Source organism: Nicotiana sylvestris, chromosome 11, assembly GCF_000393655.2.
Source record: "Nicotiana sylvestris chromosome 11, ASM39365v2, whole genome shotgun sequence".
In the NCBI taxonomy this organism is placed as follows: domain Eukaryota; kingdom Viridiplantae; phylum Streptophyta; class Magnoliopsida; order Solanales; family Solanaceae; genus Nicotiana; species Nicotiana sylvestris.
The window spans coordinates 149093454-149111484 of NC_091067.1; the positions used below are offsets into that span (position 1 = coordinate 149093454).

General features: G+C 37.6%; 2 protein-coding genes across 2 annotated transcripts; one reads left to right on the top strand and one right to left on the bottom strand.

Moving 5' to 3' along the window:
- The first annotated feature begins 565 nt into the window (after nucleotides 1-565).
- LOC104219585 (polyadenylate-binding protein RBP47B') lies at nucleotides 566-5455 on the top strand. The gene is made up of 8 exons (XM_009770283.2): nucleotides 566-842; nucleotides 1429-1912; nucleotides 2656-2729; nucleotides 2801-2931; nucleotides 3054-3150; nucleotides 3705-3860; nucleotides 4773-4873; nucleotides 5040-5455. Exons 1-8 carry the CDS (start codon nucleotides 717-719, stop codon nucleotides 5125-5127), a joined length of 1257 nt encoding a protein of 418 aa, XP_009768585.1. The 5' UTR covers nucleotides 566-716; the 3' UTR covers nucleotides 5128-5455.
- A 331-nt stretch (nucleotides 5456-5786) lies between these two features.
- Nucleotides 5787-17913, bottom strand: LOC104219584 (uncharacterized). The gene is made up of 12 exons (XM_009770282.2): nucleotides 17483-17913; nucleotides 16281-16348; nucleotides 15262-15345; nucleotides 14830-15123; nucleotides 14059-14198; nucleotides 13703-13790; nucleotides 12803-12982; nucleotides 9538-9699; nucleotides 9172-9365; nucleotides 7369-7519; nucleotides 6887-7052; nucleotides 5787-6331 (listed from the first exon to the last, which is right to left on the bottom strand). Exons 1-12 carry the CDS (start codon nucleotides 17841-17843, stop codon nucleotides 6261-6263), a joined length of 1959 nt encoding a protein of 652 aa, XP_009768584.1. The 5' UTR covers nucleotides 17844-17913; the 3' UTR covers nucleotides 5787-6260.
- Nucleotides 17914-18031: the final 118 nt, after the last annotated feature.

Genomic DNA, 18031 nt, shown 5'->3' on the forward strand with positions numbered 1-18031 from the left:
AAGTTAAGGACATGAGGTCTTAAAGTTTAACAACAGAAGGTGCAAATACAAGTTAAGGATATTATGTCCTTAACATTTACACTGCACACATGAAGTTAAGGACGCTATGTCCTTAATATTTACATTGCACATATGAAGTTAAAGACATGGTGTCCTGTAGTTTAACAACGGAAGGTGTAAATACAAGACACTTTCTCCTTAATATTTACACAACATTCATGAAGTTAAGGACACCATGTCCTTAATATTTACACAACACCCATGTCTAGCAGTAAAAGAGTACACCTATATATGACCCTAAAACAAAGTAGATGACGTCTAATTCATGTACATGATCCTAAACCAAAGGATTACTCTATTTCGGAGAATGGGAGCGATAAAAAATATGTGACTTCTTTTAGAGGAATAAGTGGCTTATTCTTTTTGTACATATAATAAATCAAAATGGCATACAAATAGCTGAACGAAATTTATTACTATTGTCCAAAAAGAAAAAGGGTACTATATGAAGCATCTGTTATCCAAGATGAAGTAGGCTAAACCATGCATAGGGCGTTAAGGATTCATAGTTAATGTATTTTTTGTGATATTTATGTAATATTTCGAACTTCAGTTACCATCCATGTAATTTCACAATAAATATTTACAGAGGTTTTCTCTCCTAATGTATATTATGTCAAAATTCTTAAACCCCAGCAAAACATACAGAGCCGAAGATGAGTACACAGCAGCCATACCACCAGCCCGCTACTCTAGAAGAAGTGCGTACTCTTTGGATTGGCGATTTGCCTTATTGGGCTGATGAATCTTATCTCCATAGCTGGTTTGCTCAAACTGCTGAGGTCTCTCTCTCTCTCTCTCTCTCTCTCCTATTTTTTCCCCTCAAGTTTTTACTTTGTTGGTTCTGTTTTTACCTTTTCCATGTATTATGGTTTTTTTTTCTTTGAATTTGTTTATTTTGGTGTCTTGATTTTAGCTCAAATCGTCGAGATTTTTGTTTGAGAAGCTCAAAAAGACAAGTCTTGGGATTGGATAGTGAATAGTTAATGTAGGTTCCTTTGAATTCTTGAAAAAGCTTAAAGGTTTCTGTGCTGTTGTTTTTTATTATTTATTATGGGTTTTTCCTTTGATTTGTTTATTTGGGTATCTTGATTTTAGCTCAAGTAGTCAAGATTTTTGTTTGAGAAGCTCAAAAAGCCATGTTTTGGGATTGGCTAATGAATAGTTTATGTGGGTTCCTTTGATTTCTTGAAAGCGCTTCAATTTTGCTATGTTGTTGTTTTTCCCCCCCATTTAAAATGGTTTTTTCTTTGAATATGTTTATTTGGGTATATCTTGATTTTAGCTCAAATTGTATGGATTTTAATTTGATAAACTTACGCTTATACAGTTTAATGTGATGTTAATGACCAATTTTGGCCTATGCAGGTGCTCTCAATAAAAGTTATTCGAAACAAAATTACTGGCCAACCCGAGGGTTATGGATTTGTGGAGTTTAATTCACATGCAGTTGCTGAGCGGATTTTGCAGTCGTATAATGGAACTCAAATACCGGGGACAGAGGTAACATTTAGGTTAAATTGGGCATCGTTTGGGATTGGAGAGCGTCGTGATGCTGGACCAGAGCATTCTATATTTGTTGGAGATCTAGCACCTGATGTAACGGATTATCTATTGCAAGAGACTTTTCGTACTCACTATCCTTCGGTTAGAGGAGCCAAGGTTGTTACTGATCCCAATACTGGACGCACAAAAGGATATGGATTTGTTAAATTTGCTGATGAAAATGAACGGAACCGTGCCATGACTGAAATGAATGGGATGTACTGCTCAACTAGGCCGATGCGCATCAGTGCAGCAACACCAAAAAAGACAACCCCTATCCAGCAACAATATGCAGCAGTAGTAAAAGGTAATTCATAACTGTATTTTTAGAGGGTAATAGGGTTTTGTTAATATTCAAATCCAACGATAATTTGTCGGGGGAACCATGAGGTCTCAGGTTCAAATTCTAATGGAGGCAAAAAATACTAGTTGATTTTTTCCCGGCTGCCCAAGCCTTGGTGGACAGAATTACCTGGTACTTATGCTGGTGGGAGGTAGTAGCAGGTACTCGAGGGAATTAGTCGAGGTGCGTAAGCTGGCCTGGAGACACCACCATCATTAAAAAAATTGTGCTGAATGATTACTGAAATAATTTACAATTTTTATAAAAGTAATTACTATTTTGGAGGGGAGGGGGGGGGGTGTTAGTACAGAATGGGATTTGATCCCTCACCAACTGGTGAAGCATGAAGTGCTCACTATGTGTGAGCTAACCTCGAATCCCAATGACTATGCAATATGAGAATACAGTTCATAACTTAAACCTGTAATGTTCAATGGAATTCTATTAGAGTATCAACCTCGTCTACAAGTTTCAGATTACACAACCTATAAAATACTTGCAGGAACAGTTCCCATATCTTTTCTTTTTTCTTGCTAATACACCTTTGATAACTGAAGAGAACAATAATTATCTGAGAAAGAACATTAAATTTCTTGGTGGTCAGTCAAGTCATTGCTTGGAAGATTCGCGTAGCTTATAAATGCAGTAATCTTTTGATTTACTTTCTGTTCCAGTACACTAAACAGTGAATTTTTATTTTGATGCAGCTGTTTATCCGCCTGCTGTTTATCCTCCTACAGTGCAGACTATTCCTGTAGATAATGACTTGACTAATACAACAGTAAGTTAAGAACTTGGAGTGTGTTACCGTATATTTCCACTTCTCTTCTGACAGTCTTTGGTTAACTGCAGGTTTATGTTGGTAATCTGGACCCCAACTTAACTGAGGAGGAACTGAGACAAGTTTTTTTGCAGTTTGGGGAAATTGTTTATGTTAAGATCCCTGCTTCCAAGGGCTGTGGTTTTGTGCAGTTTGCTGCCAGGTATGATGTCTTCATGAATTTTCACTTTTATATCAAACCGTGTGGGGTGGGGTGGGGGTGGGGATACTTATTCCTAGCATTTTTCTCTGTTTTCAAGTTGTCCCTTAATATTCACTATACAGGTCATCTGCTGAAGAAGCAATCCAGAGGATGCAGGGTGCTGTGGTCGGTCAACAAGTTGTTCGTGTTTCATGGGGTAGGAGTCCGACAGCTAAGCAGGTGAAGATTATCCTTGTAGACTTTTATTGTTAGCCACGAACTTTATTCTTTAAGATCTTAGGAAGGTGTCACGAAGAAGTTATTCATGTCATAAAATTGTTGCAGGAGTCCGACAGTTAAGCAGGTGAAAATAATCCTGTAGATTTTTATTTTTAGCCACAAAGTGCAGTCTTTAGGATCTTATGCAAGTGTCATGAAGAGGTTATCCATGTCATAAAATTGTTTAATACTGGTAAGATTCTTCATTAATAAGCCATTTAAAGTCATAAGAGTTTGAAGTAATGACCATCGGGTTAACTGTAGCCAGTGATTGGACCAAATTCGTGTCACGCTCTGGAAAAGTTGTCCATTCAAGATAGGTCAATATTTACCACAAACATAATAAAATCTTCTGTGCTATATATGGATCTATTCATTATCGACATTTATGTGATGTGTATATGCAAAATGCAAACTGTTATTCAGCATGCTGGTATCAACTATAGATCTGAATTGCTTATATTCCACGAGTTATTAATTGTTTAGCATTTGATCAATATGGTGCTATCTTGCAGGACGCTGGTGTTTGGAGTCAGCCTGCTGATCCGAGTCAATGGAACGCTTATTATGGCTATGGACAAGGTTATGATGCCTACGGGTATGGAGCCACCCAGGATCCTTCGCTATATGCATATGGTGCATATGCTGGTTATGCGCAATACCCTCAACAGGCAAGATTTTGGTTATTTTGTCATATTCAGGCCAATTCCTTATTGTGCAATTACTGCTTTTGATGAGAAGCTACTTCATGAACTTATCTGCCAACTTTTTTTGCATTCTGGAACAACTGATTAGATGATCGCAGTCAGTAAAATAGTTGCAACTCTCTTGGTCATAACTTTTAAGCATCATATTAAAATTTTCATAGTCTGTCACTCTTCATAGCTGTGTCTGGGAGTACCGAATATTGCTTCCCTTTTGTCTAGGTTTCCTCATTTTGCTGAACAGATTGCTAGTAATGAGTTGGAAGGAAGCTAACTCAGTTTAAGAGCTCCTTGTTATACACAGACGGATCTTTCAAGGCTGCTCAGCATAGAATCATAAAAATGTGATTTTATTGAGAAATCCATGTCTTATGCCATTTACTTGTAATGCTTTATCTAGAATATTCAAGGATCTGTTCAGCACACAATCAGGGAAAATGTGATTTTATTGAGAAATCCACCTTACGCCATTACTTTAAATGCTTTGTTAAAAAAATTCATAGTTTTACACCTTTTCTGCTCTCTCATCAGCTTCTTAACTTCTGCCGTGGCCTGGTTCTTGATTTATTTTTATTTTTATTTTTTAATATTTTTGCTTGGTGAATGTTAAGGGGTAGAAAGTGCCCTCCATGTATTTCTCCTCTGGGACAATTCTCTTACCTGATGATCGATATCTTTCATTACTGAACATTATGTAGTAGTTGATGATAACTCATTAGTATGAGCAGGCTGTACATGTGATGTCTATGTTATTAACTTTCTTTCCTTTCATAATATCCTGTTTCTGACTATAAATTGTATCTCCTCTTTTAACTGTGTCATATTTTAGTGAAGAATGTGTTTATCTTTTGACATATGTTGTCAATCCTTCTGGTGTAGGCTGAAGGTGCTCAAGATTTGGCTACCATGACTGGTGCTCCTCCAGTTATTGAACTAAGAGAAGAGCAGCATGATCCTTTGGCCGTGCCAGACGTTGACCGGTAAAAATTGCATTTGCAGCTTCTTCTTGTATATTGTAATCTCTGCAGTCGCTTTGTTAGACTAAAAGCACCAGTTGCGCATGAAGAAAAACTAACTTTCTAACCTCCCACCTACTTTTCACACATTCTATGGTTTCACCCTAATGATACTTGTTTCTTGCCACAGGTTAAATAATGCTTACCTTTCTGTCCATGCAAGCTCAATCTTGGGCCGGCCTTTGTGGCAGAGGACATCATCGCTTTCACAAGTATAGACTTCACCATTACAGAGAATAGCGTACCTGTTTGGATTGACATTGAGTTCTGTATCTTTTGGTAACAAAGACTTGGCCAGCCTTCAAACTGCACACCGCAACTTAGTCTAGCATGCTTAATGCTGCTTTCTGCATTTTCCTTTCCCAATTTTTCCATTTTGGCTTCTTCTAATGTTTACTGTAATTATAGCCTTAGTTCTCTCATAGAATTAGGTATCACTCCGTTGTTACTACCGATACATTTTGTACGTCTTCGGGCTACCTTGTCTAAGTACTACTTTTCTCAAGAACGAAGAGATAAACTATCTATATTTCTCCTTGGCTGTGAGACTAAGTATCATACAGGAGAACACAGTATTGTGGGTGTGAAGTTTTCAAATTTCGACCTATGCGTCTGAAATTGGACTATACCAAAGCCTAAGTTCAAACCCGAAGGTCTGAATTTGACAGACCCCAACTAAAGCAGCAGCGGCAGGTTGAGTCTTAAATTTTCCAAAATGGACTAGACTTTAAATAATTTTTGAATATTGGATATGTTTTAAATAGGGGTGTTAGAAGTGGCTACTTGGTGTCATTTCGACAGAATTGCAGCAAGATAGTAAAGCCTCCCCATCCGAAGGAAAATTTAAACTTTTCTTCGTATGTTCACAAATGGTCTCTTTCTGGAACATCATAATGTGATTACCATATAAATGTTTTCACATGTAAAATGATTTGACATTATTACAATATGTCGAACGAGTACCACACATTGAAACTGGTGAACCCAAGATCTGCCATACCGCGAATATATACAACAAAGTTTCTCATATTTCTTGTTTCTTTCTATTCCATCTGTAATGTAGTGACAAACTAACAAAAGTTTGGGAGAATCACATGCAAGTCCTTGAATTTACTTCCTCTCGGCCCTGGCATATGTGCTATCACTAGCAATGGTCAGGTCATAAATCAAGCAACCACTCAACGTGAGTGCCACGCGTAAAGAGTCGATAGTAGTGATCAAACTCAAACGGCAGCCTTGACAGCTCTTCCAGAATGAGCCTCCGAAGTAACAGCTTGATGATCTTGCATAGACGTTTAATTTCTTGAAGACATCGAGAAGATAACTGCATTTGCTCAATAGTACCATAAGTTCATGCTGGAACTGCCAACTTCTTCTCTCTGTCTTTGAAGTTCTCTTGCATCTTTGTTGGACCATCCTTGCCTGAAGGCCAACAGAGTAAAACTGTGTTAGTTGTCCAAGTCATATACAGAATATAGCGTGTTACCATGAAAGCACTAGCCCGATGATTTTCTCTAAACCCATAAAAATAGAAACTAAAACTGGGTAAATAAAAATGTGGAACCGAATATGTTTGTGTAACGAGACCCGATAATGGAATTAATCAACTTTTCATGAGCCATCTCCAGAGACATATCTTATGGCTATTTATGAAATGATCAGAGGAATATATACCATTAGGTTCTAAATGAGGTAAATTTAATATGTGTAAGGATGTGCCTCAACCAATATGATTTAGCAGTGTTAAGATTGAGGACATGGAACTAGACGTCCATTGGCTCAAATACCTGCAACGCAACTGTTTGCACACTCATGGCAAGAATTGTACATGAGTATTTGATGCATAACTTAAATGACTGTAAATAGCACACTCATGTTTTGCGATTAAACAACAAAAGGGAAAAGGAAAAAAGAGAAGAAAAATGCAGATATGTGATGAAAGATGAAAATAAAATTCATTTGTTCATGAAAACGAACCATCACTCTTTTCCATTTTTCTCCTGCTGCGCCACAAAAGCCGAATTGGAGTGCCTGCAAACCCTGCACTCGTCCTCAGTTGCTTTTCCATGTAACGACGGTATGTCTCTGAAAAGAGCTTTGCATCGTTAACAAAGAAGACAAATGTAGGTGGTCGAATAGCTGCCTGTAAAATAAAGGCAGGGCGTGAGTTCAGTACGTTTTAATGAATGTCAACTCAAGTCACTGAAGGGTAATCTTGTAAGACACTTGCATCCCATGCCATTTATGCCAATATAATCTGTTAAACCAACTTTCCATTATAATCGTGTCACAGAACGAGGGGTATCCAGCTAGGAAGTAAACCTCTTACAACAGTTAAAATATCACATTGGAAATAGTTTATGTCCTTCCTGCCTCCTAAGTAACGATACAAAGGGATTACTAGTTTTTCTTGTGTGGAAAATTGTAAATGTAAATGCATCTTTTAAAATGAAATTTACCTGAGTGCTATAATAAACACGTCCTCTCTTCCCACCTCTAGTTCTAGGAGGTGCTTTAAATGCAACAGCTTCCCGCACAACTTGATTCAATATCGCAGTAGTCAATCTTCTTGATCTCTCTTTTTCCACCGCAGCAGCAGCGACAATGATTCTAGAATATAACAATAATATATCAAGATTTTTTATTTTAAACAGAAATAGTATTACACAAAAAGTTTCCTTCTCAAAAAAAGTATTACACAAAAGGTCACCAGTGAGACCAAACAAATGCTTCAGTAGGGAAAAATGCTCTCCATTTACTTCCCTCCCTGTCCTATCCAAGCCCCCAAAAGTAAACAAGAAAAACAAATGTGTACTCGGGATCTGCTGGAGACGCTTCACTGAAATACCTACCCTTCGTGCTCAGCAAACCATGAGCGTACGAGCCAAATGATTTATGCGTTGTAACTAAAGCCAAATGCACCACATAGATATGACAGAAATGTCCTATTATTCTTCCTGTCTGGATTATAGGCAGGTTTCATTTTAACCAGTTTTCCTTATATGTTTCTAACCTGTCATAATCCAACAAAACAGACTATGCCGCCAAACATCTGATGACTCTCCACCTTAACTTTGCATAACAAGTCCCATCTCATCAAGCACAATATCAAGCAGTCCATTTGCACTAAGCATGACATCAATCCATTGCATGACGGCCTAACTCATTCAGGAGCAACCCTGATCAAGTTGCGCCTTTATTTGTGTGCCGAAACCTCCAGGTAAACTAGGGGAATCACCTTGGTAACCAACTGTCTCATCAAACCATCTCTTAGTCCGACGGATGTCACGGAACCGAATTTTGCACCAACATTGGATTCAGTGTATCTAGCAAGCCAAAATCTCTTCCAAAAAATTTAAAAATTTTCTCAAAAAATCATTCTAAATTGTAAAAATGAACCACATGGATAAAACAGAAATGTCCTATTTCTCTTCCTGTATGGAGTATAGACAGGTTCCAGCTTGACTGGTTTTACTTCATATGTTTCTATCCTGTCTTAATCCAGCAAAAGCGAATCAAATTGCCACACCATGATTAGTAAATGAAATTATACAGATCTTTTTCAGGATATACCTCAAACAAATTAATAAATGTTTTAAATCGTTATCAAAAATATGAAAAGCGTTCTGGTTTAAAGATACATTTCCTGAAAATCCCTACATCATAAAAGAACAATGTAATTAATCAGAAGGATCAGTATCAGTTCAATTTACACGTGCCTTCTCATCATCCTCTCCTATGATGTTACTGGAACACAGAGTTGAAGGAAGGAGTTCATTATGCCATTTAAACTGTAGATGGTAAGCAGGAGCAAATTCAGTTGGATATCATCAGATAGAAGCTTTATCATAGCTTCAGAGTTACAAGTCATTTTCTCATTGTTTTGGGTCTCTAATAGTCTACTTTTTATTGACAATACTCAAGTGGGATTACAAAAAAAGGGGGCCTAATTTCTTAAGCTTCTTATTACCTACAAGAGGTGCCACTATGTATCTTTCTTAATACACCTTCAGTTATCCCTTACTGTTTTCGAGCATTAAGCTCAGAAATACAAAGTTTGAGCTGTATAAACAGCCGTGAGAATGACATGATATGCTGTTCTTTTATCCCTTTGGTCTAGTAAGCAAATGCAACTACACATCTAATACTCAATATACATGCCAAGTCAATTGCAACTGATTTGTCTGAACTAAGGCAATAAATTTTGTAAAATGAGAGTCGAAAAGTATAAACTACGAAGATGGATGGAATAAGGAGCATACTTTTCAACACTGTGCCCAGCTATTGCTGTTGAATACACAATAGGTGCCCAACTCAAAGAACGAACCTTCCGTCTAACATCTTCCTCATAAAACACAGTAGTTTCTTGGTTCTTGTTAGGGATCGTGTCCCACTTGTTCACAACAATGAGGCAACCCTTCCCTTCTTTCTCTATCCTTTCTGCAATTTTGCAATCCTAAAAAATTGCAAGGAAACAAGTATAAGTTAACATATCAATATTTACGTAGCCATGTTATGAGCGCAGAGGGAACTACTCTTTTGCCTATTACTAAGGAATGACGTGCGCTTATTGCTGTGCAATACGCCATATTTTACAACAATAGTTTCTCCAAGTCAGCTTAATGTACCTGTTCAGTGATGCAAGCCATAGCCTCAATAACAAGAGCCACAACATCTGACCTACGAATCGCGCGTAATGCTTGATTTACAGATAAAGCCTCTGGTATGCTACCTGATGAAGCCACTGCAGCCTTTCTTCTTATTCCAGCAGTATCAATAAGCCGAAACTTCTGCAGAAAAGGATCATTAAAATGTAAGTTTTCCTCAGCCAACTTCAGGTGATAAACCAGGAAACTCCAATATTAACCCAAGCCATTTTATAAATCTTACATCCAGGATGGGAAGGAAAGTTGACGATGTTACGCATCCAAATTGCTTTTATGAACAATGTTCACTTTTATTTCATTCTTTTTTTGGTTAGATAAGGTAGGTAAATTTCTTTCATTTATATTTCTAGTGTTCTCTACCTGCATTAGGTAGGGGTAAGGTTTGCGTACAGACTATCCTCCCCAGACCCCACATGTTGGGATCAAACTGAGTTTGTTGTTGTTGTTGTTGTTGTTTGTATATTTCTAGTGTAAAGAGAATATACAGTCTTATCTAAATATTTAGCTATACTTTTGGTAGGCTTAACAATTGCTTGACCACATTATGCACTTAGTTAAAGTTGACCCAGTCGTTGTGTTATATCAATAAACACATCTACTCTGTCATACATTAACGGTTCAACTAGAGCAAGTAGAGGTCGAAGTGCAGTCGCCCAACAACAAATGAATACTGCAGAATGAGAAGTACATATGATCCACAAGTTGTTGTATATAGTTGCAACAAATTGTATCACTAACAAAAATGAGAAGGCCAGCATCTCAGAATGTGATCAGGTAGGACAACCTAGTCTTTCTCCCTTGCAAAAGATTCACACTCAGAAAATTCTTTCGTTGATTTACTATTTGAGAAATAGGATGCATTTCCCACTTCAACAAATGCAACTCATTGCGCAAAGAATCACTTATAAGCATGATGCAGGCATAATTCTTTGTTCTGTCAGATGACAATTATGTAAGAAAGAACTCATGCTCCCTTACACAGAAAAGTACCCTGATCAATAAAGAGTCATCCTGCTAAAAGCAAAATCCAAGAAGGAAAAGAACAAGTGCAACCCAGTTACTATTTGCCTGAGTAATACAAAGAGGCATATACAGTCCAATATGATCCAGCAATTTCTGTTCCCAAATGCAGCAATATAACTACACCTCAAGTATATTTAGTGGGGTCAGCTATATGAAACTTTTATACCCATTCTGCTCTACAACAAATCCAGTGTAATCCCACAAATGGGATCTGGGGAGGGTAGTGTGTACGCAGACCTTACCCCTACCTTGTGAAGGTAGAGAGGCTGTTTCTGATAGAACCTCGGCTTATATACCCATTCTGCTCTGTTTGAGCCAATTTCATTCCCAAATTTGTCTTTAAAGACCTCAAAAACCTCTGTCAAGTAGTTGGTAACCCGGATATCTATCTTTTAAAAGCCTCTACGAAAAGTAGGTAGATCTAAACGCAAGTGCCCATATAAGTTTAGAAAGATTCCCCTTTCTTTTTAAAGAGGGAGATGAAACTATATGGAGAAATGAAGTGTGAACTGGTATGGAACTAGCATCACCATTCCACTTAAAAAGAATTGAAGAATGAAAAACACTACTATCTTTTTTCTGAGAAATCCATCTGAGGCCAACCTTTAGAACTAACAGCAGCCTTTGAAATTCGGGGATAATGGGCGCACCTCTTGTATGGGTCAAAATCAAACTAGAAAAATTCAACACAGAGACGATTGTCATGAGTGACCTGCAAATCAATATGGACAGTTTGGCGAGGTCGATCAGTGATCAACAACAAGCCACTGAGTGGTTCATCAGGGCCGAGGTCGAGCAGCATAGATAGAAGTAACGGCTAGTTTTGCTTTGGAATCTTCAGAGGTAATATTCTATTGATATTCTCTCTATTTGTACTTTTTAGGGTTCTTTGGGAATATCCCATATAAATAGTATGAGAGATAAGGATATTCGAGATGATAAGAACACTTTTGAAAAGCAACCTCTCTAGATAAATATAAAGAACAACTTTCCAGAGAGATTCGATCCTTTTAGATTATATATTGTCATTTCCATCCGATCCGAGAAAGTGCTCAATATTCTCTCACATTCCTGTCATTCATCATTGTCAGAAGGAAGAATCATTCACTCCATTCAAAATTGGGTGAATCTTCCTCTTTATTTACATTTATTGCCATTTATTGTTAGTTAATACTCGATACTCCATGCATACTATCACACTGGGTACATTTATTGTTATCCATTAATTCCGTTTTTTCTATTGCTCATACTTTTCGTACTGTTAACTTTAGATCTGAAGTTATTAGCTTTCGCTAGGATTAACCCTCCTTAATAACTGATTAATTAGTTTAACCAAAGATTGTCTTTTTTGGCCGAACACCTCTACCCTTCTCTACCTAAATACCAGACTTAATTCGCTTGGCGCAAGGCTCAAACCTGTGACCTAAATCACAAGTCTCTCAACCTTTGCCACTTGAACTAAGCCCTGTGGCGGAAAGAAAAACATTATATAAGCAGATAAATAAGTTAAAGCAACTCCAAGAACAGGCTCGAGCTTCTGAAAACACTTAGGGTACCCTCAGATAAATTACCTGCCCAATCCAATATCCTTAAGTTCTATACAATTCTAAAGGGTGAGAAACACACAAGTTATTCCATCATGAGACCATGTACAATTAACAAACTTGACGCATTTTGTGACAAGATTTGAGAAGGCTATTCCCAAAATACTGTATAACCAACTCTCACTAATTTGTCAGATATACTCTCTCTCTCTCTCTCTCAATGCTTTTGCTGAATGACTATTGATTAGAGATATAAATATTAATTAATTAACTGCAGACACTAGACATATATGAACATATGGACTGCTCTTGACTTATTTACTAACTAAAAATAAAAACCTCATAATCTACTAACTAGTAACCCTGAGGTCAAAGTTCAAAACCGAAACTGGAAGAAAATTTAGAGCCTTCAAACTTCAGGATCAATAGTCAGTACCAGCATAGAAAGGGTGGATGGATTTCAGTTAAAGCCCTTAAAATTATCACCATTCCTTAACCACACAAGGAGTAGAACAATATCTTGAGACTAGTAATTCTAACTTTCTGCACACCAGATAGATTCACATGAAGTTGAGCATTCCAAAAAGTTGTGGTTTATGTTTGACTTTCAAAATTATATCTTTTCAGGTTAATAAAGGAAAGGCCAGACACAGACTCACCTGGCCATCTGATCCAGTGAATTCTGTATCAATAGCATCACGAGTCGTTCCACTAACCGGACTAACAATTGTTCTGTCCTCTCCAACTAAAGCATTCAAAATACTACTTTTACCAACATTTGGACGACCAACAATGGCGATTGCAGGAACGTAATTCTCTTCTTCAAGATATTCTGGCTCCTACAAAATATTTCACAAAGTAAAATATTTCCCTTTTCTTTTTGATTGGTAAAACAATTGTATTAAATGAAAAGGGTTCAAGATGAAGAAGGAGGAATACAAAAATTAATGGGAAAAGGAAAATAAAACAACGGAAAAAGCTATAATAAAATCCAGAAATTTCCTATGCGTTAAGTTACTAAGAGGAAGTCCAAGGCATGTGTTCCCCATTATCTTCCTTGAAAATTTCATTTTCTTGTGAAAAAATTAACTCTCTACTGAAGCCTTCACCTGGAGGAGCTGAAGAGAAGAAGATTTCTTTGGCTGCCATGAGGTTTCCATCTTCTATAGCAGTAACTCATGCCCCCTTCTAACATTGCTCTTTCATCTCAACCCCCGGGATTGATCCCACACAAACTTTAGATTTCTTTTCATAACTTCCTTTTCATAGTTTGATATATAGATGAAGAAATTTAATTTGCTTCATATCTCCAATAGCTGTACAGATTTATCCTATGCATAGTTATTTTCAGATTCTGTACATGTAGCTTTGATTTGGCACCAACTTTTGTGTTGTTGCTTTTATGGTTTACTTAAATTAGCGAATATGTGACTTAACCTATTTCTGTGCATAATTTCTGGAAATAAGGCACAGAAATACTCCTCAGAGGCCTTAGCCACTAAGATAGTATACTAATCTAAGCAAAAGGACACCTAATCTCAGCGCAGACGAAGGGGTACCTCAACTTTCTTTATCCCTGAGCAAACAAGATCTAGAAGCTCTCCAGTTCCAGTTCCCGATAAAGCAGATACTGGAAGGGGATCAAACCTAATAAATTAAACAAAGGAACATGTTTTATAAGATTAAAGAAAAGGAACATTTAAACAGCAGTCATGAAGTTACAATGTTTATTTATAAAGAATGAATCAAGTTCATTGATGCATATCATATTGAATTTCTGAAAAAGATTAGGGAAAAGAATTCTAGTTTTTGAAAATCTCAAGCACAGAACGCAACAGACTTTCCAATAAACAAAAGAAATAAACAGAACTTATGGTACAAAAATAATGATATATCGCCAGAATAATCAGCTCACCCCAAAGACCAAAACTCTGATGCTTGTGAGATTCCCTTGCGTGGAGATTCACACTTATTTACAGCAAGAATAATACATTTGTCCGAGTAGTGCTTGCGTAGCCAATCTGCTATTTCCACATCAGCAGCATTTAGACCTGCCTGTTTAAAATTTGTTATTCTGTCTTACCATATTAATCTATACACTTTAACCACTAATAAGAATAAGGTAATGTCTAGCAATCAGAATTTGACAATAAAGAAAGTTACGACATCCATATATTAAGCATGTCGGTTCTGCTAACTGCATGACACATGAGAAGCTTAAGACCGTGTGGGGGAAGGCTGTGGCGGAGCCACATGTATTTAAGGGGTGTCGATACTCCTTCTTCAGAAAATTACACTATGCAGCTAGGTAACATATTGACACCCCTTGGCTTCTTCATGAGTTTACTTCTTTATATTTTGATCCATCTTAATGAAAATTCTGGCTCCGCCACTGGGGGATGAGGTAGAGAGAGTGAGGGTGGGTTGAGAAAAAGGGGAACAAAACTCTAATCACGGTTCAAGGAAAATGCTTTCTTCTTGGAAATCATTTTTCCTTAATTTCAGGAAATATTTTCCCAGACAAACGAAAAGTAGGAAAACATTTTCCGAAAATGTATCCTTCATACCAAACACACCCTCTATCTTTTTGGAAATCTCATTACCTAAAAATGAAAGTTCATCACCCCTTATTAATTAATTTTTCAAAATAAAATTAGTCTCCAAGTAATTCGGCTAAAGGATATACCTGGCCATCAACAAGGAATATAATGACAGATGACTCTTCAACAGCCACAGTAGCTTGTTTCTCAATCATTGAAGGCATTCTAGCAACAGCGGCCTCCCTGGTAGCAAGTGGAATGCCCTCCATTCCAATTGTTGTTGAGATAGCAAGTTCTTCCATTAAATCAGCTTGTGATTTCGAAATGGTAAGCACACCTCCTGTATCCACCACCACAAATTCATAGTTTCCCCAAAATGCTCTACCATACAAGCGATCCCTTGTTACCCCGGGTTCATCTACCACAATGGCCTTCTTCCCCTGATGAAGATAAAACAAGTGTCATGAAGAGAAATCCAGAGCAAGAAGAAATCATATAAGAAAACTGGATCATTTATAAAGATTGTCAAGGTTCTATTTCCTGGCAATCAAAAATCAAGACAAGTTTAGAGAAAATACCCCAACAAGACGATTAAATAGTGCTGATTTACCAACGTTCGGTCTTCCAACAATCGCCACCTTAGGAAGAAGATGATCAGGAATCTGCAAATAAACTTTTACTGGTCAAGTCAACCGTATAAACTTAGATCTTCATATAGATCACAGTAAATTAGTAGAATACACATAGAGGACATAGAAGGTAGATCTTCACAAAGCACTCAGAATGTTAGTACAACAACAACAACAACAAACCCAGTGTAATCCCACAAGTGGGTCTGGGAGAGCAGGATAGTGTGTACGCAGCCTTACCCCTACCTTGTGAAGGTAGAGAGGTTGTTTCCAATAGACCCTCGGCTCAGGGAAGCATAGTCACATCACTTGTTGAAAAGAAAACAAAGCACTCAGAATGTTAGTTGCTGAACTGCCTTTGTACATATTTTAGCCGTTTGCTTGATGAAAATCTATGTTGCGCAAGTCTCCAAAAATGCTGCCGGGTGTGCGCAAATCCTCCGAAAGTAATGGTTTTTTGGAGGATCCGACATTGGTGCAGCGGCATTTTGGAGGATCCAAGCAACATGTTGGAAATTGTGTTCCAACCTATCCTTCTTTTTCTGGCTAGACGAGTCAATTCGGCAGCTCAACACAGGAGTCTCTTAGATTCAAAACACATAGCTACTCATGATTCCAAGATACTAGTTGAATAATCACAAAATAGAAAGAGTTGAGTCAAGTAAAAGAAAGGTGTAGTATCTTGTGCTTATCATAATGCGAAAAATGAGGACAAGCAATTACTTAAAATGAGTTATGGTTGCAGTCTCACTTCAGGCTCTTTCTTCAGTTTCATGATTAATAATCAATTTCCAGTTTACACATAGCAGGCTTATATAATAACAAACAAAGGGAAGAATCCTTCAGACAAGAATATCATATCATGATTTATGAACAAATCTCTACTACAGTTCAATTTTATTTTCTCAGTAAGACTCTCTTAAGTATGGGAGTATAAGTTCCAACATAGTAGCAGATGAGATACTAACATTTTTTGAGGTATTATTACGTCTCTTCTCCTTGACTTGTGCTTCTTTTGGACTAGATCTCTCCTCTTCTGTAATCAACAAAGGAAGAACATCTTGAGAGTTAAAGGGCTAAAAAGATATAGGCTGCAACAACGGAACAGTTTAGCAAGATCTTATAAAATATATTGCATTTTGGTCTCATCTTCCCTGCAATTCAATGATTAACAGCAAAATCAATTTCCAAAGCTTTAGCAGTTAAAGAGCTGTAACAGGATTATCCACAGAACTCCATCCATTGCAGTATCATTGAACCTCTGTGCTAGAGTTACATGTCGGCAATTTTCTAGTATTTAGGAGGAAACCCTTCAGTTGAAATAACATATGCAGGATGGGAAGGGGGAAATGCAAAGGCCCTATGTTTGTGCAGATAGAGGAGGAAAGATAGCACCCAAGGGTATGGCCTAGTGGTCAATGAAGTGGGTCGAGAACTTGAGTTTTCAGGTTCAAATCCCTGCGGAGACAAAAACACCACGTGATTTCTTCCTATTTGTCCATTCCTTGGTAAATAGAGTTACCTAGTACCGGTTGCGGTGGAGGTAGCATGTATACTGTGGAATTAGTCGAGGTGCGTGAGAGCTGGCCCGGACACCACAATTAGAAAAAAACAAGGAAAAGGGAAGATAGTATTTTGGATTTCCCTGTTTAAAAAGGTTAAAACTTCAGCATCAAGGGGAAAAATAAATCTTATACTTGGAATATTTCAAACTTTCAATTAAGATTCCTTCGCTCTACTGCTATCCCCTTTTGCCGCTTTATGTTCAACTAGAAAGTGTCTAATTTTGAAGCTCAAAGGACAGTCCAAGACTCCGTTTGGTTAACCTTCTGTACAAAGACCAACAACAACAACAACAACAACCAACCCAGTGTAATGGGTCTGGGGAGTTAGTGTGTACAGAGAACAAGGATGGTAAAGAAAAATATGATAACAACAATCTCTCTCACATTTGTAACTTGTTTCAGATTAAACTCAATATACCAAACAATAACTGAAGAAAATCTCAGTTAGAGTATGAGTCATGTTTTCGAATTATTCTATTTTAAAGAGGCAGCATTGCAAGTTTTGGACTTTTACACACACACACACAGAGACACACATTTCAGGATAGAGTAACTCTCTCTATAAATATAACTCGTAAAGTGAAAGTATGGAAATAGAGATAAACCTATAGTCAATTGTCGAGACAAAGAATCTGAAAATTCTCGAACGACAAGTTCAGCTTCACGTTCGAGTGACTCAACATCAATGCTATTGCTATCATCATCTTCAATATACTCTTCTTCTAATTCAGAGTCTTCAATTTCCACCAACTCCGCTTCTTCATCTTCATTTTGTGTACTACTACTGGAGAACGGTACGGCCGGTGGAAGGCAAAAGCTCCGGCTAAGAGTGTAGCGGCGATGGCGGAGGTGGCAACGGCGGGAGAGAGAGACAGGTGGAAGAAATGGAATAGAGGAAGAAGTGGGTGCAATTGGGGAGAGGAGAGAGAGAGTTCGTGATAGAGATATTGCTGCACTTACCTCCATTGATGCTGAGAGAGTGAAGGAGCAAAGAGAGGTTATCCTTTGTCTTCCAGTCCAGAGAGGTTATTATAAACGGAAAGTCTGATGTTTAATATAAGTCGTATTTGGGGAATGCGTTTATAAGCGTTTGTAGATATTTATAAGGCACATTTGTAGGATGCGATTTATAAGGTGCTGCGTTTCTCATGTCA

Coding starts and splice junctions, on each gene's coding strand:
- LOC104219585 (XM_009770283.2), top strand. CDS start 717: ATGAGTACACAGCAGCCATACCACCAGCCCGCTACTCTAGAAGAAGTG. Junction 843..1,428: donor GGTTTGCTCAAACTGCTGAG/GTCTCTCTCTCT, acceptor TGGCCTATGCAG/GTGCTCTCAATAAAAGTTAT. Junction 4,874..5,039: donor GCCGTGCCAGACGTTGACCG/GTAAAAATTGCA, acceptor TTCTTGCCACAG/GTTAAATAATGCTTACCTTT.
- LOC104219584 (XM_009770282.2), bottom strand. CDS start 17,843: ATGGAGGTAAGTGCAGCAATATCTCTATCACGAACTCTCTCTCTCCTC. Junction 7,520..9,171: donor GCTGGGCACAGTGTTGAAAA/GTATGCTCCTTA, acceptor GTTATATTCTAG/AATCATTGTCGCTGCTGCTG. Junction 7,053..7,368: donor GTGTTTATTATAGCACTCAG/GTAAATTTCATT, acceptor TTTATTTTACAG/GCAGCTATTCGACCACCTAC.